The following is a 27,926-nucleotide window of genomic DNA, read 5'->3' as shown; positions in this document are numbered from 1 at the left end:
GGCTGGGCCCTTGGGGGCTGGAAGAACTGGAGCGGGTTTGGTGTAATAGGTTTTCACAGCCTCTCACCTAACGGGGGTGTTGCTGGTTCGCACATTAGGAGCAGCTGGAAAACCTGGGGGTTTGCTTGTGGGGCTTCTGGCTGGCCAGTGGGGCTGGGGTGGCTGGTTGGGTTTGCCTTAGGGAGAAGGGAATCCTGGCCTGTAAGTGGCTCTGTTTTAAGAAATTTGCCCAAGGTTGGTTCTCTCCAAAATGATACACACTCCCATCTGCTTGGAGCATGGGGCTGAGTCACGACCTGCCCAGCTATATGGGGCGAGCTCGTGACAATGACTCCCAGCCCCCTGCTCTCACCATTAGCCCCACTGCTACCTAAGAGCTGGGAGAGAACCCAGGAGTCCTGGCTCCCAGCCCCTTGCTCTCACCATGCCCACCCCCAGCTGGAATTCACGCCAATCACACAGCTCCAGGACCTGTGGCTTTTCTGTACCGAAAGCATTTATTTCTCAGCGTGGCTGCGGCCGAGCACTCGTGCCTGGCTTGCGCCGCACAGGGCTGCAGGCACCTTTAAAAACTGGCGCAGCTGGGCCATATACAAGGTGCAAATGAAGTCTGTACATTTCCATAAACGTCCCGTGGGCGGCAGCCCCAGGAGCTGGCATTGTGGCCCTGGCCCAGGCCCCGGTTTGCCAGCTAATGCAGAGAGCCCTAGGCCAGGTTTCCTGGTGAGCCTGCGATCAGGCTGGTGGCCTGGGGCTGCAGGCAGTCGGGTGGGCAAGGGACGCTCACGCAGCGTTTACAGCCGGGGAGGGGGCTATCAAAAGCCAAATCCCTGGAGCTCCCCCCAGCCAAGGGTCCCTCCTTTGCCCCCGGAGCTGGGTGCCCTGTGGGAGTTGATGGCGGGCGCAGGCCCGCGGAATGCCTGGGACTCGGTGGCTTTCGCAGCAGCCTGACGGCGCTGTGGGTGGGAGCAGCGCCCGGGGGGTGCAAGGGCTGGTATCTGTCACACCCGCTGGGCACCCCTGGCATGTGCAGCTGAAGCACTGCAGGCCCCAGCCCCACGGGCCGCCCGGCGCCAGCTGGCAGCAGCGCAGGAGCTGCCAGGGACACTGTATCCAGCCGGCCCGCGGGCAGAGCAGGACTGCCATCTGGGGCCTGCAGTGTACCCGGCTGCCTGGCACAACAGCACGGACAGCAGTGCAAACGTTACTGACTGTGGGCAAAGGGGGACGTGGAGTGGCTGCATCCCTTGGTGTCAGCCTGGGCCTAGCTCCCCCTGCCCTGCCATGGCAAGGCCTGGCTGGGCCCCAGGGTGCCAGGTGGGAGGGGGCCACTATGGGGCCTCACCCGGCTCTGGGCTTAGCCCTACCTGGCAGAAGGGGGGACCCATGCAGAGCTGGGCCCCAGTTCCTGGCAGCACCAGGGGCTGGGTCAGTCCAGGGACCCCCCTGCACGCAGCAGCTGGCTCTGGGCCTCGGCCACAGGGGCTGGGAGCTGGCCCCAAAATGCTCCACACACAGCCCAGGCTCCCTTGGTACCAAGCTGAGGGCCCGGTGGCTCCTGGGTGGTGGTGCCGTGAGTCACCTTCCGTTCTCTGCTGCGGGCGCCCTCGCTCCCCTCCAGTGTCGCCCCCTTCCTGACCAGCCCAGCCTATGGCGGTGATGCAGCTGAGGGGAATTGGGGGCTGGAGCCCCACCAGGCTGGGACAAAGTCCATTTTCCTGCCCCACTCAAGCCGGGCCGCCCCCACTCACCCTGAGGCTCTGTCCCAGTAGGGCCTCTGGGCGTGTCCCACGGGGCAGGCGGGCCTCAGCCAGCCCTGGTGGGTGGGGGGAGAGAGGCAGCTGGGATGGGGGAGCTGAAGACAGGGGGCCTGGGGTTCAGGAATAGTGGCTGGAGGGGCTGGGTTCCCTTCTTCAAGGCGGTGGGAACAGGAGATATGGGGAGGAAATGTCAGGGAATGGGGTGAAGTGGGCAGAGCCCCAGTGTGGGAGGTCAGACAGGACCTGGGGGGCTGCAGCCGTGGATGGAGGTCATAAAGGAGATGAGGGGGCAGGAGCCCAGGATGGGGGTCTCAGACAGGACATGGGGGCAGTCTGGGGGTCCCCGTCCCTGCCAGTGAGGGGGTTCAGTGTGCCCCGACCCTCAGGCCCCCTCCTCGGTGGCAGCGCAGGGCGCAGGCAGTGGGGGGGGGTCTCCGGACCGTCGGGCGCCCTCGGGGGGGGCAGGGCACAGCACATAGCGCCCCGCCCCCTCGGCCTGGTGCACCTGGGCTGCGATGGCCCCCTTTGAGGGGAGCCGTTCCTTGGCTGGTTGCTCAGGGCCCAGCCCCCCGATGGCGCCCAGCTCCGCCCCCCCGTCCTCCATGTTGACGTAGAGGATCTCGTCCGGGCCCTGGGCGGGCGGGAGGCCCTGCAGGATCTTCTCCAGCTCCCCGTGTAGCACCTCGAAGCTGGGCCGCTCCTTGGGGTTCAGGGCCCAGCAGCTGCTCATCAGCTGGTACCTGGAGGAGGGGCAGCGATGAACGGGCGCTGTGGCCACCTCTGGGGCGCGCCTTGCCCAGCACAGCGATGCAGCATGCCGGGAATGGTGGGGGAGGGGCCCTAGCACCGCAGGGGGCAGGTTCCTGGCGGGGGGGCCCCTGGGAAAGCTCTGCCGTGGGGGGTGCTGGGAGGCCAGGGGCTTTCTGAGGTGGCCGGGGGAATCCCAAGGGTCCTGGGAGGTCCCAGGGTGACTGGGGGGGGGTCCTAGGGTGACTGGGGAGTCCCAGGGAATCCCAGGGTGGCTGAAGGGTCTTGGGGGGGCTAGGGGAGGTCCTGGGGGAGGCTGGGGGTCCTGGGGGGGGTCCCAGGGTGGCTAGGGGAGGTGGGAGCCCCGGGGGGGGCCTAGGAGGGCTGGGGGTTCCCGGGGGGGCTGGGGGAAGTCCCAGGGTTCTGGGGGGCTGAGAGGTCCTGGGGGGGCTGGGGGTCCCTGGGGGTCCCAGGGTGGCTGGGGAGGTCCCGGGGGGGCTGGGAGGTTCCTAGGGGGCCGGGGGATCCCAGGGCGTATGTTCTTACAGCCCATCCAGACAGTCGAGTGGCTGCTTGAGGCGGTGGCCCTGGCGTAGGTAGTCGTAGATCTCGCTGTTCTCCACACCCGGGTACGGCGTCTGCCCCCGCGTGGCGATCTCCCACATGGTGACCCCAAATGACCACTGCAGGGTGGGAGGGTTAGTGCCAGCTGGGAAGGGGCTCAGGGGCTGCTCAGGGCCGGGGCAGGGGGTCGGCGGTGACACCCGCCTGGGCGTGACGTTACTGGGTTTTAAGATGAACGTGGGACCGTCACTGTGACCAGCGTCCCAGGTCTGCACCAAGGGCTGGGCCAAGGGAGGGGTCTGTCCGCAGCCGGCCGGTTGCTGAATGGCTTTGTGCGGCTTGGATGCTGGAGTCATAACTCCACGCCCAGAGGAGCGCCGGCCCTGGGCTGACAGGCGGGCGAGGCCGCACTCCAGAGATCGGACCTTGTCAGAGTCCAATCCACCGCCGAGGCGTTTGGCTGTGGGCCTGTCACTGAACAGAGGCAAAGGCAGATTGCCTGAGACGGACACGGGCAGGTGACCTGCTTGTGGGACAGGCTCCAGCTCAGATAGGAGGAGCGATGGGATTCCCGCCATGTGGGCCAGGAGATACAGGGGCCCTGAGGTTCCTCCATCTTTGTCTCATAGAATCCCAGGGCTGGTGGGGCCTCAGGAGGTCAAGTCCAGCCCCCTGCCCAAAGCAGGATCAACCCCAACTAAATCATCCCAGGCAGGGCCTTGTCAAGCCAGGACTTAAAAACCTCCAGGGATGGAGCTTCCACCACCTCTCTCAGTAACACATCCCAGAGCTTCACCACCCGCCTGGGGAAAGAGTTTTTCCTAATATCCAACCTACACCTCCCCCTCTGTAACTTCAGCCCATTACGCCTTGTTCTGCCGTCTGTCACTGAGAACAGCCTCTCTCCAGCCTCTTTAGAGCTCCCCTTCGGGAAGTTGGAGGCTGCTATTAAATCGCCCCTCAGTCTTCTCTTCTGTAAACTAAATAGACCCCAATCCCTCAGCCTCTCCTCACAGGTCATGTGCTCCAGCCCCTTAATCATTTTTGTTGCCCTCTGCTGAACCTCCTCCAGCACATCCACATCCTTTGTATACTGGGGGGCCCAGAACTGGACACACCACTCCAGGTGTGGCCTCATTAGTGCCAAATAGAGGGGAATAAACTTCTTTAGCTGCTGGAAATGCTCCTCCTAATGCCCCCCAATACGCCATTAGCCTTCTTGGCTACAAGGGCGCAGGGTTGACTCATATCCAGCCTCTCATCCACTGTAATCTCCAGGTCCTTTTCTACTGTACTGCTGCTAAACCAGTTGGTCCCCAGCCTGTAACATTGCTTGGGATTCTTCTGTCCCAAGTGCAGGACTCTGCACTTCTCCTTGTTGAACCGCATCAGATTTCTTTTGGGCCAACCCTCCAATGTATCTTGGTCACTCTGGTCACACGCCAGGGCAGCTCATCTCTTCAGGAGCATCTCTGCTACAAACTGACCCCCACAGATCACTGAGCCTGCTAACAAAGGCTGGATTCCACCTGCTGCAGCCGCACCGAGAGCTACGTGACCGACAGCTGTAACTGGGTTGTTTTAACAATTTTACACTCAGCCCGTTGTTTTATTAACAACCCTTTCGACGTTGGCTGCTAATGGCCGGGCCCAGTGCCCTTCTGGGTGAGATCGGAGGTGTGTGTTGGCCTGGGGTGGGGCTGGCAGACCCTGTGCACGTTTGCTGAGGTTGGTTTCCATCACCGCCCCTGTGTGCAGAGGGGACTGGTGGTGGCTCGGAGAACAGGAGCCTTGAGGGGCATTGCTGGGTGACGTCTGGCTGGCTGGTGTGGGGACAGCTGTGCTCTGCGTGCTGGGTTTGGGGCCTTGCAGCGGAGGGTCCCCAGGCTGGGCTGTCCGGGCCCTTTTAAAAGCAATTTGCCCTGATTTTGCTTTCTCATCTGTGCCAGGAAAGGCTTCTTATATTGTATCAGAGGCAGGAGGCTCAGGGGCCGGGGCAGGGGGCTCAGGGGCCGTGCCGGCCGGGACTCACCACGTCACTCTTGGTGGTGTAGACACGGTCGGCCAGGCTCTCGATGGCAATCCACTTGACGGGCATCTTGGCGATGCGACCCTGCCGGTAATAGTCACCGTTGTAGATCTTCTTGGAGAGGCCGAAGTCAGCCACGCACACGTTCATGTTTTCGTTCAGCCTGCGGGGCAGCAAGGGCCGGGTGAGCGGGTCTGTGGTGTGGGAGGGGGCTAGGCTGGGGGCCGGGGAGGAGAGGCTGGCTGGGGTGTGGGTGAGGAGGGGCGTGTGGCAGGGCACGGGGGAGTCGGACAGGCTCTGGAGGGCCCCGGCTGTGCTCAGCCTTGCCCTGAGTGCAGGGCAGCCTCAGCGATGGGCCGGTGGGGGAGCGGGCATCCGGCCCCCCAGCTCTCACATGCAGTTGCGGGCGGCCAGGTCCCGGTGGATGAAGTTCCGGCTGCTCAGGTAGTGCATCCCACTGGCGATGTCGGCCATGAACCGCACCAGCGTCTGGGCTGGCAGGTACTGGGGGAGAGAGTCCGTCAGGCCAGGCTGGGCTCTGGCTGCCCCCCGCCCTCCCGCCCCGGCCCCTAGTGCCTGTGGCTGGGGCTGGGCGCTGCACACTCACCACAGGGCTCTCCCCGAGCCGGGAGTAGAGCAGGAAGCTGTGCAGGTCGCCGTGCTTCATGAAGGGCAGGATGACCACGGGCGAGGGGTAGCCCTCGCTCTCCGTGCTCTGCAGGCACACCCCTGGCCAGGAGAAGCAGAGCTCCTGCGAGACCTGCCCCCAATCCCAGGCCCCCGTACCCTAGCCTCTCCAAATACCAGCCTGCCCAGGCGCCAGCTCTTCCAGGTATCTGCTTCCCAGAGCCAGCCCCACTGGATCTCAGCCCCTGGATGCCCAACCCCCCAGAAGGCAAGCACTGAGCTTGAAAGTGCAGGTCCAGACGGTGTTACACCTCGAGCCGAAATGAGAGCACATTCTAGCGGTTAGAGCAGGGGGGTGGGGGAGGGCAGCGGGTGCTAGCGGTTAGAGCGGGGGTGGGGGAGGGCAGCGGGTGCTAGCGGTTAGAGCAGGGGGTGGGGGAGGGCAGCGGGTGCTAGCGGTTAGAGCGGGGGTGGGGGAGGGCAGCGGGTGCTAGCGGTTAGAGTGGGGGCGGGAGCCAGGACTCCTGGTTCCCTGAGGGTGGGTGAGTCACTCTCCCCTCTGGGGCTCAGCTGCTCTCGAGAGCCGGGGCGCAGTGCCCCGCCTGGGGGGCACTCGTGTGCGTGGGTGGCACCGGAGGCTGCGGCTGGCAGAGGGGACCGGCTGGGTCGCCGGGTGACCATTGGGAAAGGGGCAGGACCTGGGTCACTGCCCGGGGCTGCTATAGCTCTTGTGGTGGCCGAGGCGAGGCAGAGGCACAACAGAGGAGAGCCAACGGCCCCTCGCCCGCCCGGCCTGTGGCCACTCCCCTGCCAGCCGCCCCACGTCCCCATCACTCCCCCCATGGCTGCTTTTCCAGGAGCCCTCCTGCCCCAGCCCAGCCTGTGCCCTTCCTCTCCCTGCCCAGCCCCACGCCCCCGCTGCCGGTCCGGTCCGCTCTGGGGCTGCAGTGCCCGGCTGGGGCTGGGGCTGGGGCTGGTCTGGTCTGGCAGCCGTTGCAGGTGAGATGTATGGGGCTAGCAGGCAGGGCTGGGACCCCTCATTCTCTATGGCCCAGGTGTGGGCCCTGCTACAGCCCCACTGCTAGGGGCAGCCCTGCTCATTACCCCCCCGCGTGCCGGGCCCAGGCGGGCGGGGGCTCACCCAGGAGTTTCATGACGTTGGGGTGGTCGAAGTCCTTCATGCAGACGGCCTCATTCAGGAAATCCTCCATCTCGCTGCGGGTGCAGATGGCGACTGGGGGCACACGGGGGGGTGAGGCCGGAGCAGGGGCAGAGCCGCAGGGCAGGGAGGAAGGGCTGGGCCTGGGAAAGCGGCTGGGGCAGAGGGGGCCCAGGGGAGAGGAGCTGGGGGAAGTGGGGGTCCAGGCACCTGCAGAGCACTTACTCTTCATGGTCTTGACGGCCACCTTAAGGACGCAGTCATCCTGGTTGAGCTGCCCTTCCATGACGGAGCCAAACTCACCTGGCGAGCAGGAAGCAGAGGGGTGAGACCCCGGCCGGGGGGCGCTGGGACACCCAGCCCAGCCATCGGCAGGGCAGCCCGCCGGGGGCAGCAGTAGCAGGACCCCCCAGACACCGGCAGCGAGGCACACAGGGCAGGGCGTCTGCACACACACACAGCGTGCAAACGCTGTATACACACGCACTGCATATATACACAACACTGCGTGCACACACAGCTGGGAATGCGCACACACAACCACACACACAGCAGTGCGCGCTCACTCAGACACATGGGGCACAGACACTGCACTCACGCATCGCGTACATGCACAGTAGGGAACACACACAACACTGCACAGACACCAGTGAACACACAAACACAGCAGTGACCACACACAGCACACACAGAACAGTGTGTACAAGGGTACACACACAGCGCGCGCACAGTGAGCACAAGGGTACACATACAGCACACACAGTGCATACAAAAGTACACACACAGCGCACACACACAGCACACACGGCATACAAGGGTACACACAGCGCGCACACGCACACAGTACACACAGTGTGAACAAGGGTACACACAAGTGCACACACAGTGTGTACAAGGGTACACACAGAGCACACGCAGTGCGTACAAAGGTACACACACAGTGCGCACACAGAACACACAGTGCATACGAGGGTACACACAGCATACACATACACAGTGAGCACAAGGGTACAAACACAGTGCGTACAAGGGTACACACACAGAGCACACACAGTGCGTACAAGGGTACATACACAGAGCACACACAGTGCGTACAAGGGTACAAACAGCGCACACACACAGCGCGCACACAGTGCGTACAAGGGTACACACAGAGCACGCACACACAGCACACACACACAGAGCACACACAGTGCGTACAAGGGAACACACAGAGCACGCACACACAGCACACACACACAGAGCACACACAGTGCGTACAAGGGAACACACAGAGCACACACACACAGCACACACACACAGAGTGCGTGTGTGGTAGGCTTCGGGGGCCCTGCGCGCTGCACCCCATCGGCAGCCGGGTGAGCCGTGTTCCCAGGATGACGAGGGGCACCGGGGTCTGGGCGGGGGGTGAGCACCGGGCAGGGGGGACCTCAAGCTCGGGGGGGGAGTGGCCAGGGAGATAAAATGGGCCCGGTTCCGTCTCCCGCTCCTGGCATTGGCACTGTGAGCGGGCGCTGGAGCTGGGAGCGGCCTGGCCCTCTCGGGGGCTGGCACAGGCCCTGCTCCCAGCACCAGTCAGCAGGCCCAGCAGGGGAGAGGCGCCAGGAGGGGCACAGCGGGCTCAAGCCAGCAACACATGGCAGGACCAGGGAGGCAGCACCACCTCCACCCCATTCACACCACCAGCCACCAGCCCGGCTTGGGGAGGGGAGACGCAGATGAAAAAGTCTGAAAAAGCTCTGGGCACAGGAGGGGTGGGAGGGGCTGTGGCAGGCAGGGGGTAGCTGTGGGCACGGGGGTGGGAGGGGCTGCGGCAGGCAGGGGGTAGCTGTGGGCACAGGAGGGTGGGAGGGGCTGTGAGTGCAGGGGGTAGCTGTGGGTGGAGGGGGTAGGAGGGGCTGTGGGCGCAGGGGGTAGCTGTGGGTGGAGGGGGTAGGAGGGGCTGTGGCAGGCAGGGGGTAGCTGTGGGCACGGGGGTGGGAGGGGCTGCGGCAGGCAGGGGGTAGCTGTGGGCACAGGAGGGTGGGAGGGGCTGTGAGTGCAGGGGGTAGCTGTGGGTGGAGGGGGTAGGAGGGGCTGTGGGCGCAGGGGGTAGCTGTGGGTGGAGGGGGTGGGAGGGGCTGTGGCAGGCAGGGGGTAGCTGTGGGCACGGGGGTGGGAGGGGCTGCGGCAGGCAGGGGGTAGCTGTGGGCACAGGAGGGTGGGAGGGGCTGTGAGTGCAGGGGGTAGCTGTGGGTGGAGGGGGTAGGAGGGGCTGTGGGCGCAGGGGGTAGCTGTGGGTGGAGGGGGTAGGAGGGGCTGTGGCAGGCAGGGGGTAGCTGTGGGCACAGGAGGGTAGGAGGGGCTGTGGGTGCAGGGGGGGTGGGGGGGTCACACACAGGGGTAGGAGGGGCTGTGGGTGCAGGGGGGGTGGGGGGGTCACACACAGGGGGCAGGAGGGGCTGTGGGTGCAGGGGGGGTGGGGGGGTCACACGCAGGGGGTGGGGGGTCACACACAGGGGGCAGGAGGGGCTGTGGGTGCAGGGGGGGTGGGGGGGTCACACACAGGGGGTGGGGGGGTCACACACAGGGGGCAGGAGGGGCTGTGGGTGCAGGGGGGTGGGGGGGTCACACACAGGGGGTAGGAGGGGCTGTGGGTGCAGGGGGGGTGGGGGGGTCACACGCAGGGGGTGGGGGGGTCACACACAGGGGTAGGAGGGGCTGTGGGTGCAGGGGGGCTGGGGGGGTCACACACAGGGGGCAGGAGGGGCTGTGGGTGCAGGGGGGGTGGGGGGGTCACACGCAGGGGGTGGGGGGTCACACACAGGCTGCCTCTCCTCCGACTGGCCTCGCTCCTGCCTCTGGCAGTGCTGGGCGCTCCGGCCAGGCGCGCACAGGAACCGGGTGCAGCTGCTGTGATCGCGATGCCCAGCAGGGGGCGCTGGGCCCACACCGAACATATGGGCCAAGGGGGATTTTTAAGCAACGCTCGGGGCGGGGGGGCCGGATCGGGGCCGGGGCCGCGCTGGATCCATCCCTGCCCCCAGGGCACACGGGGGGCAGTAGGAGTTGGAGCAGGGCAGGCCCAGCCCAGAGGGATGCCCCCTGCAGAGCCGGCTGAATGCGGGAGCTGGGAGCCGGGCAGAGCTGGAGGCACGTGGGGGTGGCCTGGCACGGGGGCACGGCTAGCAGTCCCCGGGGGCCAGGGAGCGAGGGACGGGTGGAAGGGCTTTCCCACCTTGCTGGCGTGACACTCAGGCTGGGGCAGGGGCCTGCAGGTGGCAGGCACAGGACAGGCAGCCCCCTTCCCAGCGCCAGCTGCCCCGGGCTCTGCCTGGAGCCGGGAGGGAGAGGTGCCTGGGAAGGCTGCAGGGGAGGGGTCCCAGGAGCCGCCGGGAGGGCAGAGCCCCGTGCTGGAGGTAGGAGCCGCAGCGCTCCAGGAAGGTGGCTGGGTCGTGCCCTACCTTCGCCCAGCGTCTTCCCCAGGGCAACCCTGTGACGCTCCACCATCACGTCCCGCAGCTTCTCCCGCAGCTCCTCACTGATGCCCAGGCTGTTCACTGCCATGAGACGGGGGCCAGGATCAGCCGCCGGCACAGCGATGGCTCTGCTCAGACCCCGGCCGCGACAGGGCCCCACGGGACGGGCGCTGCCCAGACACACAGCGACCGGGATCAGGGCCCCGTCGGGCCGGATGCCCCCAGACACACACAGAACGAGATCAGGGCCTGTCGGCCCCAGACACACAGCGACCGAGATCAGGGCCCCATCAGGCCGGGTGCTGCCGAGACACACAGTGACCAAGATCAGGGCCCGTCGGGCTGGGTGCCCCCAGACACACAGCGACCGAGATCAGGGCCCCATCAGGGCCTGTCGGCCCCAGACACACAGCGACCGAGATCAGGGCCCCATCAGGCCAGGCACTGCCCAGACACACAGCAACCAAGATCAGGGCCCCGTTGGGCCGGGTGCCCCCAGACACACAGTGACCGAGATCAGGGCCCCATCAGGCCAGGCGCTGCCCAGACGCACACCAACCGAGATCAGGGCCCCGTTGGGCCGGGTGCCCCTGGACACACAGCTAACGAGATCAGGGCCCCATCGGGCCGGGCGCTGCCCAGACACACAGTGACCGAGATCAGGGCCCCATCGGGCTGGGCGCCCTCAGACACACAGTGACCGAGATCAGGGCCCCATCGGGCTGGGTGCCCCCAGACACACAGTGACCGAGATCAGGGCCCGTCAGCCCGGGCGCTGCCCAGACACAGAGCGACCGAGATCAGGGCCCGTCGGGCTGGGTGCTGCAGGGATACGCAAAGGTGCTGATACAGGGACCACTCGTGTCCAGCTGGTGTCTCAGTACTGGGGCTGGAGGGGAACGGCCCCGCGAGGGGCAGACAGTGGCCTGAGGCTGCGTGCCAGGTCTGGGGTGTGCCGGTGGTCTGGCGGCACCATGCGGGGGGGCCCAAGAGTGAGGTACTCACATGTGGCCTCCGTGGCCCGGCGGCTGTAGGACTTGCGGACGCGGTAATGGACCACCAGCTCGCCCCTCTCCACTCGCGGCTCAAAGGCCTCCCTGTGCAGGGGACAGCCCGTGGCAGAGCCCAGCTGCAGCCGCGCGACCCCCAGCCAGCCAGCCAGGCCCCCCGGAGGCAGACCGGGGCCAGCGGCCCCTAGAGGGATGGGCCCCACCCAGCTCCACCCCCCTTCCTCGCCCTGCTCCCCTGCCCTCCCCTGACCCAGCTGCCCCCTGCCCTGCCCCCTGCTCTATCTCCCCTCTCCTGACCCAGCTTCTCCCTGCCTCGCCCTGCCCTCCAGCTTCCTTCCCCTCCCCTGACCCACCTGCCCCCCACCCTGACACCTGCATCCTTCCCCTGAGCCCCTGCTCACCCGAACTGTGTCTCCTTCTTGCGCAGCCGGGCCAGCACAAGGAGGAGGAAGATGGTGAAGGCCACAGCCAGGGCCACAGCCAGGACCACGGCCCACCAGTGCCACGAGAAGGTGGGGGCTGCGCTCTCCCACACTGCAGAGAGAAGGGGTTAGCAGGGCAGGGCACACAGAGGGCGGCCCTGGGACCTGCCCAGGAACCCACCACACCCCAGATCTCCTCGCAGACCCACCTGGGAACCCAGCCCCCCGGCTTGGACCCAGCCGGGAACCCAGCCCCCTGTTGGGAACCCGGGAACCCAGCCCCCCAGCCCTATGCTTGGACCCAGCCGGGAACCCAGCCCCCCATTGGGAACCCAGCCCCCCAGCCCTCTGCTTGGACCCACCCAGGAACCCAGCCCCCCAGCTGTCCTCTCGGCAGGGGGAGGGCAGGGGGCAGGGAGGGCGTAGGGGGCAGGGATGGTCCCTCACCTTGCTGGGTCCGTGGGGTGAGCTGGTCTGCAGAGGGGAGAGAGGAGCGTTAGCTGGGGCTGGGGCTGGGGCTGGGGCTGGGGCTGGGGCAGGGGCAGGGGCAGGGGCAGGCCAGGGGATCAGCGTTTGGGGACCAGGACAAGGAGCGGTGCAGCCAGCAGGTCCCAGGGGCTTTGGCCCAGAAAAAGGACCCGGCTTGGAACCGGCCCAAATTCTGGGCTTGTGAGAAATCCACGTCAGTGCTGGGAGCTGCAAACTGCTCAACACAGAACCATGGGACCCGGATCGGCGCCGGGTGCCAGGTTAGAACCAGGGGTTGGGCTGGAGCTGGGGGATGCACAGGAGCAGGACTGGAGCTGTCCTGGACTGTGCCACGAGTGGCCGAGACCCCTGGGGTGTGCAGGCATTTGGCCCAGTGGACAGAGCGTGCTCTGGCCCTGAGGGCACAGGCACGACAGGGGCCCCCTCCCCATGGGCCGCCCGGCCCAGCACCACCGCACTCACAAGATGAGACCACCACGGCATCGCTCCAGGGCCCGTCCCCAGCGCTGGTGTACGGGGCCACCCGCACCGTCAGGTTCTGCACCTCCGAGGCCAGCTCCAGGGTCTTCTCCGTGGTCAGCCCCACGTCCACCACCACCTGGGGCACGGCCGGCACAGACAGGCTGAGACCCCAGACCTCCCCCTGGGGACGGTGGTCCCAGGGCAGTGCAAGGAGGGTCAACAAGGAATGGGGCCCGTCCCCTCTGGGGCGCTGGCTCCCAACCGCCCCTGGGCGGGGACCTGCTGTCTCAGGGGTGGGGAATGGGGCACAGGGCTTGGCTCCTCTGGGGCGCTGGCTCCCAACCGCCCCTGGGTGGGGACCTGCTGTCTCAGGGGTGGGGAATGGGGCACAGGGCTTGGCTCCTCTGGGGCGCTGGCTCCCAACCGCCCCTGGGCGGGGACCTGCTGTCTCAGGGGTGGGGAATGGGGCACAGGGCCTGGCTCCTGTGGGGCACCAGCTCCCAGCGGGTGGGAAATGGGGCAGGGCCCTGCACTGCATGGGGCAAGGATGGGGGCCCAGCCTAGTGGCCATGGCGAGTGGGTGGCTCCCCTGCCCTGGCCCCTGGGTGCTGCGAGGGGCGGCTGGAGCTCACCTCTGGCGAGTCGGGGCTGTGGTAGGCCAGCTTGTACCCGCGTAGGACCCCCCCCAGCGGCCTGCGGGGCTCCAGCCAGTGCACCGTGGCATGGCTGCCGTTCTGGAAGGCCGTGACGTTCTGTGGAGGGGTGCGGGGTGCTGCGGGGGCACAGACACGTCATGGGGGCTGCCCCCCTCCAGGCTGGGCCCCGCCAAGGGCTGGGGGGTGCAGAGCTCCCCCCAGAGGCGGCAGGGGGCTGTGTTCCCAGGGAACCCCGCCTGCTCACGGCCCCCCCACCTCCCTGGGAACACAGCCCCCCCCCGCCCGCCCAGCCCCCACATTTTTCTTGGCACCGCACAGAGCCCTGTATCAGAGCAAAACATTCCTGAGCCCAGAGCTGCCGCCCTCGCACCAACGCACTCAGCGGCCTTGGGGGGCCGGAGTGCACCCCTGTTCCCTGCTCCAGCCTGCACCAGCTGCGATCTAACAGAGAACCCAGGAGCCCTGGTGCCCAGCCCCTCTCTGACCACTAGCCCCCACTCCCCCAGGCTGGGGACAGAGCCCAGGCCTGGCGCCCAGCACCCCTCACCCCCTTCCAGGGTCTCCATGGGCACCCAGTGGGTCCAGCGGGAGGCGCCGGCCCCGCTGAGGCAGGCCACGCGGACGTGGTAGGTGGCGAAGGGCGCCAACCCCAGGATGAGGTGGCGGAAGGGCGGCACGTTGGCGTTCTGGCTGTACATGGCGCCGGGGGCCATGGTGCCGAGGTCCTGGTCCGTGCGCACGGCCTGGGGAAGACAGCGGGGGCACTGGTGGGGCTGGGGCCGGGGCCGGGGCTGCTCCACTCCCCCACTGCAGCAGCGTGGCTTCCGTGGCGCTCCCGGCACGCCAGGGGCCCCACGCCCCACCCTGGGGGCCGAGCCGGCGCACAGCCCTGCAGGGTCCCCCTGCACCCCCACCAGGGCACTGCTGGGCCCCAGCCCACGGCTGGGGAGGCCATGGAAACCCCCTTCCCTCCCAGTTTCCTGTCTCAGGAGGCGCCGGGATGTGAGTCTTGGTTCCCCAGACTGGGGGTGGTGCTCAAGGGGGGTGGCCCTGACAGGGGGCAGGGAGGGCGGACGTCTGGCTCTGGGAAAAAGCAGAAGCAGGAGGCCAGATTCTTTTATCAAACCCCAAATCCGAGCACTCAGCAACTTGCACTTCCCCTTTCCCAGCAAGGCCAGTGGGCAGTGGGGGGCAGCTGCCGCCCCAGGTCACCTTCCCCCCCACCCTGCCTGGGGGGGGAGTCTCTGTGCCCCCTGGAACAGCCCCCCCCACTTTCCCCCGACCCCCAGAACAGCCCCCCCATGCTGCCCCGGCCCCAACCCTCGGAACAATGCCCCCAGCTCTGCCTCCGGAACAGCCCCCCCAGCCCCGATCCCCAGAACAGCCCCACCCACGCTGCCCTGGCCCCGATCCCTGGAACCCCCCTGGCCCTGCCCCCTGGAACAGCTCCCCCCATGCTGCCCCAGCCCCAACCCCAACCCCCAGAACACCCACCCCCGTGACCTCCCCTAGCCCCGGCCCCTGGAACAGCCCCCCCCGCACTCCCCCGGCCTGGCCCGGCCCCGGCACGCCTACCTGGACGGTGCAGGCGCGGAGGGGAGATTCCCCGCTGGTCCCCGGCTCCCAGCCCACCTCGAGGGCCGTGTCACTGCGTGTCACCAGGCCCAGGCTCCTGGGGCGCTGGGGGACCACTGCAGGCAGCAAACGGGGGTCAGGGGCCACCCCAGCTGTGCACGGGGGGCAGGGGGCACTCAGGGAGCCCCTCACAATCGCCTCCCAGCCCCTCACCTGTCACGGCGGCCGTCCGGGAGGTGGCCACGCCCTTGGCGTTGTGGGCCTCGCAGGAGAACGAGGCGCTTCTGTTCAGGCCTGGGGGAGAACGCGGGCAGGGCGTGAGCCATGGGGCAGGGGCACCAGCTGCCCCTCCGCCCCACAGCTCTGCTGGCAGGCTTCCCCCCACAGCCCAACCCCCAGCCCCTATCCCAGCCCTGCCCCCCACAGCCCAACCCCCAGCCCCCTACCCCAGCTCTGCCCCCCACAGCCCAACCTCCAGCCCCCTACCCCAGCCCTGCCCCCCACAGCCCAACCCCCAGCCCTGCCCCCCCCAGCCCAACCTCCAGCCCCTATCCCAGCCCTGCCCCCCACAGCCCAACCCCCAGCCCCCTACCCCAGCTCTGCCCCCCACAGCCCAACCTCCAGCCCCTATTCCAGCCCTGCCCCCCACAGCCCAACCCCCAGCCCCCTACCCCAGCTCTGCCCCCCACAGCCCAACCCCCAGCCCCCTACCCCAGCTCTGCCCCCCACAGCCCAACCCCCAGCCCCTATCCCAGCCCTGCCCCCCATAGCCCAACCTCCAGCCCTGCCCCCCCCAGCCCAACCTCCAGCCCCCTACCCCAGCCCTGCCCCCCACAGCCCAACCCCCAGCCCCCTACCCCAGCTCTGCCCCCCACAGCCCAACCTCCAGCCCCTATTCCAGCCCTGCCCCCCCCAGCCCAACCCCCAGCCCTGCCCCCCCCAGCCCAACCTCCAGCCCCCTACCCCAGCTCTGCCCCCCCAGCCCAACCTCCAGCCCTGCCCCCCCAGCCCAACCCCCAGCCCCCTACCCCAGCTCTGCCCCCCCAGCCCAACCTCCAGCCCCTATCCCAGCCCTGCCCCCCACAGCCCAACCTCCAGCCCCCTACCCCAGCCCTGCCCCCCCCAGCCCAACCCCCAGCCCCCTACCCCAGCTCTGCCCCCCCCAGCCCAACCCCCAGCCCCTATCCCAGCCCTGCCCCCCCAGCCCTACCCCCAGCCCCCTACCCCAGCTCTGCCCCCCACAGCCCAACCTCCAGCCCCCTACCCCAGCTCTGCCCCCAACAGCCCAACCCCCAGCCCAACACTTCCCCTCCAGTGCCCCTCAGTCCCAACCTGCAGCCCCCGTGTTACCCCAGCCTGAGCGCCCCCTACGGAGCCCTTGCCCTGCTCCCTACCCCATAGCGCCAAACTGGGGCCAGCTGTGCCTGACCTCTACTGAGCCCTCCCCGTGTGCCCCACAGATCTGCCTGCCTGGGGAGAGCGCCCCCCAAGCCCCTGCCCCACATCACCCCCACTGCCTGCTGGAGCCAGTGCCCTGCTCAGCCCCCTGTCCAGCCCCTGCCCCCATCCTGGCTGGGTCTGGCAGCTCCAGGGCTGTTCCCCCAAGGTCACAGTGCCTGGGGCTTATCAGGCAGACGGGCTCCTCCCCGGCGCCCCGCAGGGATAGGAGAAAGGGGTGGGTGGGGGTGAGTGACCGTCACATGCCCAGGCGCCCCAAACCCCTGGCACCTCTGGCCACAGGCCCCAGCAGTGCCCGCCCCACCTGGCTGCGCCCCAGCACATCTGGACCAGGCTTCCCTCCAGCCAGCAGCTCAGGGCTGGTATGTCCGGCCCAGCCCCTGCCATGTGAGCGGCTCCCAGCTGTCATGTCACAGGGGTCTGGACCTAGGGGCCGGGTGCCAGGGTGGGCAGTGGGGGCCAGTGGTTAGAGCAGGCGGGCTGGTCGGGGGGGCTGGGTGCCAGGACTCTTGGGTTCTCTCCCTGGGTCTGAGAGGGCAGTGGGGGCTGGTGGTTAGAACAGGGGAGTGGGAGCCCGGACTCCTGGGTTCTCTCCCCAGGTGCTAACAGGTTACAGGTGAGGAAGACACAGCCAATGAAAGGCCTGAGGCGGTGCTAAGCACCACAGGACTGACACCTGGGTGAGGGGCTGGGCTAACTCCCTCCCCGACAGCCTAGCCCGACTGCCAGCCCTGCAGCAGGGGAGGGGCCATAGCCCCCCCAGGAGCCCTGCCCAGGCCTGCTAGTGACAAGCAATTTCCTGGGATTCAGACCCCACCCCACACATCCCTCTGTGCCCACCCAGCCCTTGCACCCCCCCCCCACCCCTGGCTGACCCCCAGCCCAGGCCCAGGGCACAGCAGCCCTGCAGGGGACCCCGCCGGGGCTCACAGGGCCCCACTCGCAGGACACGTCCCTCCCCAGTGGTACACCTGGGGCCACACCCAATGGCTGCCCAAGGCCCCCCCCGCTGTCGCCCAGCCCAGCCCAGGCCCCGCCGGTGCCCGACACCTCCCCCTGGCTGAGTCAGACTGGGGCAGTGGGAAGCAGGATGCCTGGGTTCTATTCCCAGGCCTGCCACAGACTCCCTACGTGACCATGCTGCCGGTGGAAGGCTCTGTGCCTCAGTTTCCCCGTGGGCTGGGCTGGCAGATCCCCTCCCCCTCATTCTCAGGCCTGGAGAGCGCCCCCCACCCCCTTGCCCCTCCTTGGCCCTGGGGAACAGCCGCCGCCTGTGACTGCTGCCACTGTTGCAGACAAAAGGGGGGGCAGGCTGGAGACAAGGGGCTCATTGAGAGCCAAGCGGAGCAGGGGGAGGGGGCCCTGCTGCCTGGGAAGAGAGGCCAGCGCTCGCCTATGCTGGCTGCACCCCGCACCCCCCTCCTCCCCCACCCCCCACCGAGAGCCCACAGCCGCCCTCCCTGCAAAGGGACTCACCGTTCACGGCCAGTGTGGAGGGCACCTGTGCCAGGGGCTCCCCCAGGGAGTTGCGGGGGGCCCCATCTTGCAGCCAGACGACCCATACTGGCTCAGGGGGGCCCTGGGCGCTGCAGCTCAGGTTGAAGGGGGTGTCAGCCGCCACCTCCAGGTCCTGGGGCTCCTCGGAGAAGAAGGGCAGACCTGGGGCAGGCAGAGCCACGCTCAGCCGAGTCTGCCGCTCCCATGGTCTGGAGCTGGGATGGTTCCTGCGCTCACCCCAACAGGCCGAGCCAGGGCATCTGCCCCCCGCCCTCTGCAGAGGCCCCAGCAGACCCTGGCTGTGTTGCTGCTTTCCCTGTATCCAGCCATGGCCCTGAGCCCTCCGGGTGCGGATGCCAGGCCCTGGCGCGGTGCCCGGGGCAGGTGGAGCTGGCCCAGAGCGCACTCACCTTCCAGGCCCAAGTGGGCGGCGTCGGACAGCACCTCCTCCCCGTTGACCCACACGGCGCACTGGTAGCTGCCAGCATCAGAGAGCTGCACGGAGGGGATGCTGCGAGGCAGAGGGAGCGTGAGCAAGACAGGCAGCGCCCGACCCAGGGTGGCTCCATGGGTCGCCCCCCTGCAGCAGAGGGGGGAGCAGGGGCTGGGGGCGCTGGCTGCCCACCACAGACGTAACGGGGTCCGGGGGGTCTCCCTGGTGGCTCTGCCAGCCCCCAGCCCACACTGTCCACCACGGCGCAGGGCGACGCCTGACCCTGGTGTCCCCCGGCTATGCCCCAACTGCACGCCGGGCCCCTGACCTCGCTGGGGCTTGAAAGGACCCTGCGTCCCAGCTTGGCACCTAATCTCGTGCCAGGTGAGGCCTCTGCCGAACGCTGGTGATTGGCTGAATCGGTCTGTGCTGCCCGGCTGCTTGCAGCTCTGCTATACGCAGCGTTTAAGTGTCGGCTCTGGGCCTGCAGCTGAAACGTTAGTTTCTGGGAGACCACGCCAGGAGCGGGGTGCCTACTGTGAAAGGTAAGAGAGGCCCTGGGCGAGTCTGTACCCCACCAACCCCAGCAGCCCTCCTGGAGCGCCTCAAGAGACCAGTCAAAGTATTCAGCAGGCGATGAGCTTCCATGGGGAGACCCAGAGCCGCCCCTCCCAGCGCAGCGTGGACAGAGTCAGAACAGCTGATGGATCTGATTCGTCAGCTGTTATTCCCGGGCGTGGGGCTCTGTGTTCTGATCCGTCCGCGCTGTGCTGGGAAGGGCAGATCTCCCGAGCCAAGGGACCAGCTCTGCCCCACAAAAGCCAATAAATTATCTCGTTGGGCTGCGCCTGCGCTGGCCCTCCCTTTTGGAAGGGGTGTGTAAATGCAGCGGATCGAAAATGCTAATGAGGTGCTGATATGAATATTCGGCGCCGCATTTGCATAACAGCGGCCGCTTGCCGCTTCGTAAGTGCTGCTTTCGGAATGCAAACCCGCCCGCAGACGGGTCCCCTCGAAAGGAGGCCCCCGGCCCCCGGAAGAGCCCTTGCTCCCGCGCACACGCGGAGGCGGGCGGCTGGTGCTGGCGCAAGGGAAGCTGGAGTGTGGGAGGGAACTGCTGGCCAGGGGGGTGACAGATGGACCCTGTGCGATGGGTCTGGGGCCTCGGGGGGGGAACCCCAGGTTTGGCTCTCAGCTGTGTCCCGAGAAACAGCCAACATTACGGGCCCTCCACCCCGGCTGGCCCCTGGCTATGCCCCATCAGAGGTCTGGGCCATACAGCTGTCCCCAGCACCCCTCCGGAGGGAGCACCCAGGGGACAGTCCCCGCTCACCTCAGCTCGCTGATGGCCAGCCAGTCCTGCTCGTTTATGGGCACCTGCATCTGGTTGCTGTCGGCCAGCTCCAGCTCCTGCCCGTCCCGCCGCCAGCTGATGTCGGGCAGCTCATGGCTCAGCTGCACGGCACAGCGCAGCCGCACGTCCTTGCCCAGCGATGAGGTCAGGTTCGAGGGGCTCTCCAGGAAGTGCAGGTCTGGGGGCAGACAGGGAGACCGTGAGGGGGGCACTGCCAGAGGCCAGCCCCCCAGAACCTCTTCGGTGCTGAGCAGCTGCACCTCCAAGCTGGGAGCGGGATCCCTGGGTACTCAGCCTCTGCGCTCCGCTCCAGAAGTGGCTGCAACTCAGTGCCTGGGGAGGAGGTCTGGGTATCACCAGCCCTTGTGCCCCACCCCAGAGGTGGCTACATCTCAGCTCCAGGTGACAGGCCTCTGGATACCCACTCCCACACCCCACCTCAGAGCAGCCACATCTCTGTGCCTACGTCCAAGGATTCAGTCCCCTGACTCTGCAGATGGGCAGAGGCTGGTTTCTCACGCAGAGCTCGGAGTGAGGGACGTCCCTCCTGAGCCCTGGGGCTCTGGCCCTGCAGCATGTGACTGGCTGGGCCTACTGCTGGGGGCCCAGAGCTTTGCCAGCCCCCCTGTGTGGTGATGCCCGGGCTGGGGGGCACGAGGACAGATGCCGCTTGTCTTCGGGAGGTGCTTGGCTGGCACCGTGCAGAGGGAGAGCACCTGGGAGGGGCTGATCCCTGCCAGGTGAGCTGGCAGGTGCCAGACAACTGCCAAGGCCAAGAGCAGCCAGTGGGGGCTGTCGGGAGGGGCCACGTAGGTGCCTCATGGCTCCAGGCCTGGCACCTGAAAGCCCTTGAGCTGCCGGGAGGAGCCGGGATCGGTGGGGGCTGGGGACAGCTGAGCCGGGCAGCAGGGCTACCTGTGCAGGGACCTTCCCAGGCCTCCCCCGCGCCTATCCCTTTGGGATGGGGAGCCACATTCCAGGGCGTGGGAAGCCCCCAGGACTTCGCAAGACACCGCTGCTCACTCTGGGGCCCGGGGGTCGCGGCAGCAGCCTGAGAAGCCCCTGTCCCAGCTGGGTGCATTGCCCCAGGCACCTCTCGCCCACTGTGGTTCCAAACAGTTTATTTCCTCTTTCATTTCTCCCCTCCCAGCTTCCGGCGCAAGGGCCGGGCCAGCCCCCCCCGGGCCGCGTTCCCAGCATGTCCCAGCGGGCGGCCAAGATCCCAGGGCCTGGGACTCAGAGAGCTTCAGCAAACAGCTGCAGGGCTGGGCAGAGGCTCCCACGGCCGGGCCAGGTTAGTGGGAAGGGCTGTGGAAACCAGCGCTCAAATCCCAGTTCTGCCACTGACATCTGGGAGCTCTGGGGCCAGGCCCTGCAGTGAGCTGGAAACCGAGGGGACTTGTCCTTCTCTTGGCTGTGCAGCTGGGAGCTTGTCAGGGCAATGCCAGGCCTGATAGGGCCACGTTCTCACTCAGGTCTGGGCAGCGCCGGCCCAACAGGCCCTGATCTCAGCCGGGGTCTGGGCAGCGGTGGCCTGAGGGGCCCTGATCTCGGCCGGGGTCTGGGCAGCACCCGGCCCGACAGGCCCTGATCTCGGCTGGGGTCTGGGCAGTGCCCGGCCCGAAGGACCCTGATCTCGGCTGGGGTCTGGGCAGTACTAGCTGTGACACAATAACAATCACCTTTTGTTTCAATACAATATCTGTGAGAAGATGAAGCTGGTGCTGAAATGCAGCCAGCTCTGGGGAGGAGCACCTCAGTGTGACACAGCCCCAAGCGGAGTGACTTGAGAGGGATGTGCAGAACAGAGGCCAGCTGGGAAGCTCAGTGCCAGGCCAGGGACTCCGACCTGTACCCCGTCCTGTCCCCACACAAGCTGTTCCTGACCCCGAGCATTCAGCTGCCCCTGCACAGATGTCCCCCGGAGCTCTCAGTGAGTTGGGAGGGGCCCCCAGATGCCTGGGTATGGAGCTAGGACTGTGCGGGCCAGCTAGCCACCAAGGCATGTGTTCAGCTCTCCCAGCCTGGGGCTCCCAGAGCAGTGAGCTGTGCTCCCAGCTCAGCCGGTGCTCCTCACTCCTGAGCTACAGCCCCCCAACTCTGCCGGCGCCCCTCACTCCCGACCCACAGCCCCCAGCTCAGCCGGCACCCCTCACTCCCGACCCGCAGCCCCCCAGCTCAGCCGGCACCCCTCACTCCCGACCCGCAGCCCCCCAGCTCAGCCGGCACCCCTCACTCCCGACCCCCAGCCCCCAGCTCTGCCGGCGCCCCTCACTCCCGACCCGCAGCCCCCCAGCTCTGCTGGTGCCCCTCACTCCCGACCCCCAGCCCCCAGCTCTGCCGGTGCCCCTCACTCCCGACCCGCAGCCCCTCAGCTCTGCCGGTGCCCCACACTCCCGACCCGCAGCCCCCCAGCTCTGCCGGCGCCCCTCACTCCCGACCCCCAGCCCCCAGCTCTGCCGGCGCCCCTCACTCCCGACCCCCAGCCCCCAGCTCTGCCGGTGCCCCTCACTCCCGACCCGCAGCCCCCCAGCTCTGCCGGTGCCCCTCACTCCCGACCCCCAGCCCCCAGCTCTGCCGGCGCCCCTCACTCCCGACCCCCAGCCCCCAGCTCTGCCGGCGCCCCTCACTCCCGACCCACAGCCCCCCAGCTCTGCCGGCGCCCCTCACTCCCGACCCCCAGCCCCCAGCTCTGCCGGTGCCCCTCACTCCCGACCCGCAGCCCCCCAGCTCTGCCGGTGCCCCTCACTCCCGACCCCCAGCCCCCAGCTCTGCCGGCGCCCCTCACTCCCGACCCCCAGCCCCCCAGCTCTGCCGGCGCCCCTCACTCCCGACCCCCAGCCCCCAGCTCTGCCGGTGCCCCTCACTCCCGACCCCCAGCCCCCAGCTCTGCCGGCGCCCCTCACTCCCGACCCCCAGCCCCCAGCTCTGCCGGTGTCCCTCACTCCCGACCCCCAGCCCCCAGCTCAGCCCGGGGCTCTGGCTGGACACTTGCCAACCACCACCTGCCACATATTCTGCCCTGAGGCCGTTTTAGCCTCCCCGGATCCAGGCCCCTCTCGCGGTGGGCTCGGCCGGTGAGACCAGCGCCCGGAGCCTCAGCCCCGCTGGGGAAACTGAGGCACGGCGGGGCCGAAGGGACTTGGCCCGGGTTGCACTGGCGGCTGGGACAGAGCCAGGGTTACCCACGTCCACCGCCCCGCGCCGGGCCCTCATCGCTGCGGTGGCCCCGGGAGGAGCCGGCTGGTCGGAGCAGGCGGTGCCAGGACCAGCAGGGCTCTCCCCCGCCGCCCTCGAGGGGAGGCTACGCGGGGCTCGGCCTCGGCCTCCCCGGCCCGGGCCCTGCAGGGGGCTCCGGCTGGCACTAGCCCTGCGGCCATGTGGCCCCGGTACTCACCCGCCCGGGCGGCGCCCGCGCCCAGCCCGCAGGCCAGCAGCAGGCTCAGCAGCGAGCAGCGGGCCGGGCCCATGCTCTGCCCTCGGCCGCGTCCCCGCAGCTCGCTCCGCGCCGACGGCTCCCGGCTCCTCCCGGGGGGTCGCGCCTGAGTCCCCGCTTGGCCGCGGGGCGGGGTCGGAGCAGACCGGCTGCGAGAGCCAGAGCCGGGGCCTCCCTCCCTGCCTGCGCCCGGCCCGGCCCGGCCCGGCTCCCGGCTCCGCCCGCCCCCGCAGGCTGGGCTGCAGCTTGGCCAGGCCCAGAGAAGGGGCAGGCGAGCGCCGCCCCCAGCGGGGATCCCGGCCCGGCCCGGGGTTAGTGGGAGCAGAGCCGCACCAGGCAACTTCCCTGTTAAAGTTCCAGCGCTCGGCGCGGCGGAACCGGGAGCCTGGAGATGGGTCTCAGCGACCCCGGGCCTGACACCCGTCTGCAGGGAGCAGCGGGGCCCGGCCGAGATCAGGGCCCCGTCGGGCCGGGCGCTGCCCAGACCCCGGCCGAGATCGGGGCCCCGTCGAGCCGGGCGCTGTCCAGACCCCGGCCGAGATCAGGGCCCCGTCGGGCCGGGCTGTGCCCAGACCCTGGGTGAGATCGGGGTCTTGTCAGGCCGGGCACTGCCCAGACCCCGGGTGAGATCGGGGTCCCGTCGGGCCGGGCACTGTCCAGACCCCGGCCGAGATCAGGGCCCGTCGGGCCGGGCGCTGCCCAGACCCCGGCCGAGATCGGAGCCCCATTGGGCTGGGCGCTGCCCAGACCCCAGCTCAGATCCGGGCCCTGTCGGGCCGGGTGCTGCCCAGACCCTGGCTGAGATCAGGGCCCCGTCGGGCCGGGCTGTGCCCAGACCCTGGGTGAGATCGGGGTCCTGTCGGGCCGGGCACTGCCCAGACCCCAGCCGAGATCGGGGCCCCGTCGAGCCGGGCGCTGTCCAGACCCCGGCCGAGATCAGGGCCTGTTGGGCCGGGCGCTGTCCAGACCCCGGCCGAGATCAGGGCCCGTTGGGCCGGGCGCTGCCCAGACCCTGGCCGAGATCGGAGCCCCATTGGGCTGGGCGCTGCCCAGACCCCAGCTGAGATCAGGGCCCCGTCGGGCTGGGCGCTGCCCAGACCCTGGCTGAGATCAGGGCCCCGTCGGGCCGGGCTGTGCCCAGACCCTGGCTGAGATCGGGGTCCTGTCGGGCTGGGCGCTGCCCAGACCCCGGCCGAGATCAGGGCCCTGTCGGGCCGGGTGCTGCCCAGACCCTGGGTGAGATCGGGGCCCCGTTGGGCCGGGCGCTGCCCAGACCCTGGGTGAGATCGGGGCCCCGTTGGGCCGGGCGCTGCCCAGACCCTGGGTGAGATCGGGGCCCCGTTGGGCCGGGCGCTGCCCAGACCCCGGGCGAGATCGGGGCCCCGTCGGGCCAGGCGCTGTCCAGACTCCAGCCAAGATTAGGGCCCCTTGGGCCGGGCGCTCCCGAGACTGAGGTACTCTGGCGGCTGCCCTGCCCCCAACCCAAGCTCCCGCTCATAGTGAAACAGGAAGGGTTAGGACCTGTTACTTGTTTACACCAGCTTTACCCCACTGGCATCCCTGCACCATTCTGGAATTACACCCCTGGGACCCGCCGGCTTCTCGGTGCATTGCTCCAGGGACCTTCTGGTTGGTGCACCACCAGGTTCCTGATTTTGCTCCGTCAGGGAGCTGGAAGCATGGCGCAGGGCTGACGGTTTCTGCTGCTGCCGTGGGCTGGGGCTGGGGCATCACAGAGACGCAAGGCCCTTCCCAGTCTGGTGGGAGCCAGGCACTGCGAGCAGAGCAGTCCTGCTCCAGATACACCTGGACTTAGCACTAGGACTGGGAGGGACCTTGCAAGGTCATCAGGTCCACTCCCTGCCCTCCCGGCAGGACCAAGCACCAGCTAGACCATCCCTGACAGGTGTCTGTCTAACCTGCTCTTAAATATTCCACAACCTCCCTACTGATTTATTCCAGTGTTTAACCACCCTGACCGTTAGGGAGTTTGTTTTAATGTCCAACCTAAATCTCACCTGAGCTCTGCGAAGATCCCGGCCTGACGGGGCTCAGATCTTGGCTGGGGTCTTGCCAGCACCTGGCCTGACGGGAACCTGAACTCAGTCAGGGTCTGAGCAGCGCCCGGCCCAATGGGGCCCTGATCTCAGCTGGGGTCTGAGCAGCGCCTGGCCCAATGGGGCCCTGATCTGAGCTGGGGTCTGAGCAGCACCTGGCCCGATGGGGCCCTGATTTTAGTTTGGGTCCGGGCAGTGCCCAGCCGCACGGAGCTGTGATCTCAGCTGGGTTCTGGCACAATGTAATCCTGATCTTGGATGGGGTCTGGGCAGCACCTGGCCAGCCGGACTCTGCTCTTGGTCAAGGCCTCTGGGTGCTCCAGTAATTTAAATAACAACCCCCCAGGCCCTGTCTTTTATCCTACCATAAAAAGTCAGCAGGCAGCCTGGGTGAGCAAGAGTGAAAGAACTCTAGGAAAAGACAATGCAGCTGATAAGGAACAGAGGCTCTTATCTGCTGTTTGGGCTGGGGTCCCACCTCCAGTCCAGCTGAGCTCAGGGCCCCAGAAGAGACCCCCTGCCCCCACCAGCTGAATCGCCATAGACACAGGGAGGATCCTCCTCCCTAGTTTACAAATAGGGAAACTGAGGCACAGAGCCAGAACCTGCATTGCCAGAGGTTTCTGGCAGAGAACCCAGGAGTCCTAGTCCCCACTAGACCCCATAACCCCTCTGAGTCCTGGCACCGAGGCAGGAACCTCCCAGCCCCCTGCTGTTCCCCAGCAAAGCTGTGGGTAGGTTCGCCAGTCAGCCAGGTGGGAGTGCCCAGGGAAAGCTGGTGTTTGCGCAGGGGAGGGGATTACTGCCTGAGCCTTCTTGCTTTAAACATTAACTACCAGAAAAGCTGGGGAGGGGGAATCTCGGCTCTGCGGGTGGCAGTAGGATCCCTCCCCCCACGCCAGGCAGAGCTGGGGGAACAGCTGCCACTGGAAGGGGGAGGGGAGCTGCCCCACTCCCCCTCAGGAAACACGTGGGGCTCCCCTGAGATCACAGCTGGGACTGGGCAGGGGGCTGGTTGGGAAACCCCCCACCGTTGGCCCTGATCTCAAAGCTGAGCCAGATAGATGGGGAAACCGAGGCACAGAACTGGGAGGGGCTACATGCAGAGCCAGGGAATAGAACCCAGGAGCCCTTGCTCCCCCCGCTCTAACCTCCAGCCCCACTGAGCTTGGCAGCCCAAGGGGGTCCTGGCCCATTCCCTCTCTGTCTGCAGGGGTTAAACCACCAGCTGGGAGGGAGCGGGTGGCTTGGCTGGCGGCACCCGCTGCCCCGGTTCTGTGCGGGGGCTGCTGCTGACACAGCACCAGGCTGGGGGCTTTGTCGGGCAGGATGCGTCATGCCTGAGGCTGGGACAAATCCCACGCAGCCTGAGCTCCCCCCTCCCGCTGCCCCCCGGGCATCGGCAGGCACCGGGCACCAAAAGCAGCGAGGCAGCTCCACTACAAAGGAACCTGAGATGCCCCCACCCCTGCTGGTGCCCCTCACTCCCGACCCGCAGCCCTGCCAGCCCAGTCCCACCCCCCACCCCTGCCGGTGCCCCTCACGCCCGACCCACAGCCCCGCTGTTCTGGCTTACTCATCTTCATGGCTGTAATTTTGCTGGCCCAGCCTGGACGCTAAGACTGCCTGGCATTGCCCCATGCCCTGGGGCAGGACAAAGAGCAGAGGCTGCTCCAGCGACCCCTCCCTCCTGGCCCCCTCCCTGCAACCCCTGGGGACACCCCAGCTGGTGCCCAGCCCAGCCAGGTGACCACGACTGGGGAGCGTAGCAGAGCTCAGGGAGCCGTGGAGGCACTTGGTTTGTGGCTGTTCCTCGGCCCATTCAGTGTGAATCTTGAAGGACCCCGCACAGGGCTGTCCCTGGGGCCCCATGGGGTAAGCACAACCGCATCTCTTGCGCTGGCTGGCCTGGCGGCTGGAGCCTGGCGTGGTGTAAATCAGCAGGGTGGGGAGGCTGCTGGGGAGCGTGGGGGTCTGACTGCTGAGGCAGGAGGGGCCCGTCCAGGGGACAGGCCATGGGGATCTGAGAGCTGTGTGGGCCTGGCAGGTTCTCACTGTAGGTGTGTGTGTTTGGGGGGCTGGGGGAGGTCACACCAGCCGAGGGTGTTGGGGGGCTGTGCTGTCGGTTAGCGAGCAGCCTGCTTCGTCTCTCTCTGGCCGAGCTGCGAGTGCGGGGAGAGGGGCAGGGCTGGCAGCGCTCTGCCAGGCCCGGGGCAATGGGAGTGGGCTTGGCTTGGGCCCCAGGAGGTGCGGGACTAGGGACAGCCAGCCCTCAGTGTGTTGCTGGGTCCTGGGGCAACAGCCTCCTTCCTCCCCCCGGTTGGCAGCTGGGTGCAGGAGCCCCAGGCTGGCGCCTGCCACGCCACGCCCAGGGCTCTGGGCTCTCTCCAGGTGTGCCATGCACCTAGGGTCGGTTATGCCGGCACTGCCCACTGGGAGGGGGCATTGTGCCTCTTCCCTCCCCAGGCTGGTGGTTTGGGGGACCTGCCCTGAGCTCCCAGCACTCATGTGTAACCCCTGCCAGTGCCCCGGTGGCTGCCCTGCACACCCGCCTCCCCTGATTGCCCCTGCTTCCCCCCAGCAGCGCTTGCTAAGTGGGGAGCTCGGCTGCCTCGGGGGGCAGGGGGATCACAAAGCAGAGCCCACCCCCCCTCGGGTGTCAGGAGGGTAATAGCCTGGCAAGAGCCTGTGGCGGGGTCGGGGAGGGGAGAAGTGGCTGGCAGCCCGGATGCC

At 67.8% G+C, this 27,926-nt stretch overlaps 1 protein-coding gene across 2 annotated transcripts; it reads right to left on the bottom strand.

Moving 5' to 3' along the window:
- Window positions 1–478: 478 nt before the first annotated feature.
- On the bottom strand, window positions 479–23,324 carry AXL (AXL receptor tyrosine kinase). 2 transcript variants are annotated; one of them, XM_075016487.1, is made up of 20 exons: window positions 23,098–23,324; window positions 19,680–19,878; window positions 18,324–18,424; window positions 17,893–18,075; window positions 15,172–15,252; window positions 14,959–15,074; window positions 13,931–14,126; window positions 13,360–13,499; window positions 12,728–12,863; window positions 12,224–12,250; window positions 11,756–11,888; window positions 11,350–11,441; window positions 10,330–10,425; window positions 7,112–7,189; window positions 6,869–6,961; window positions 5,708–5,829; window positions 5,495–5,604; window positions 5,104–5,263; window positions 3,054–3,190; window positions 479–2,500 (listed from the first exon to the last, which is right to left on the bottom strand). In XM_075016487.1, the coding sequence occupies exons 1-20, from the start codon at window positions 23,168–23,170 to the stop codon at window positions 2,143–2,145; spliced, it is 2,631 nt and encodes an 876-aa protein (XP_074872588.1). In that variant the 5' UTR covers window positions 23,171–23,324; the 3' UTR covers window positions 479–2,142. The 2 variants fall into 2 exon arrangements, with proteins under 2 accessions (XP_074872588.1, XP_074872589.1); XM_075016488.1 differs by lacking the exon at window positions 17,893–18,075.
- Window positions 23,325–27,926: the final 4,602 nt, after the last annotated feature.

Source organism: Carettochelys insculpta, chromosome 22 (genome assembly GCF_033958435.1).
Source record: "Carettochelys insculpta isolate YL-2023 chromosome 22, ASM3395843v1, whole genome shotgun sequence".
NCBI classification, from domain to species: domain Eukaryota; kingdom Metazoa; phylum Chordata; order Testudines; family Carettochelyidae; genus Carettochelys; species Carettochelys insculpta.
Note: the sequence above shows the minus strand (reverse complement) of the source record. Positions and strands in the feature narration are given on the sequence as shown.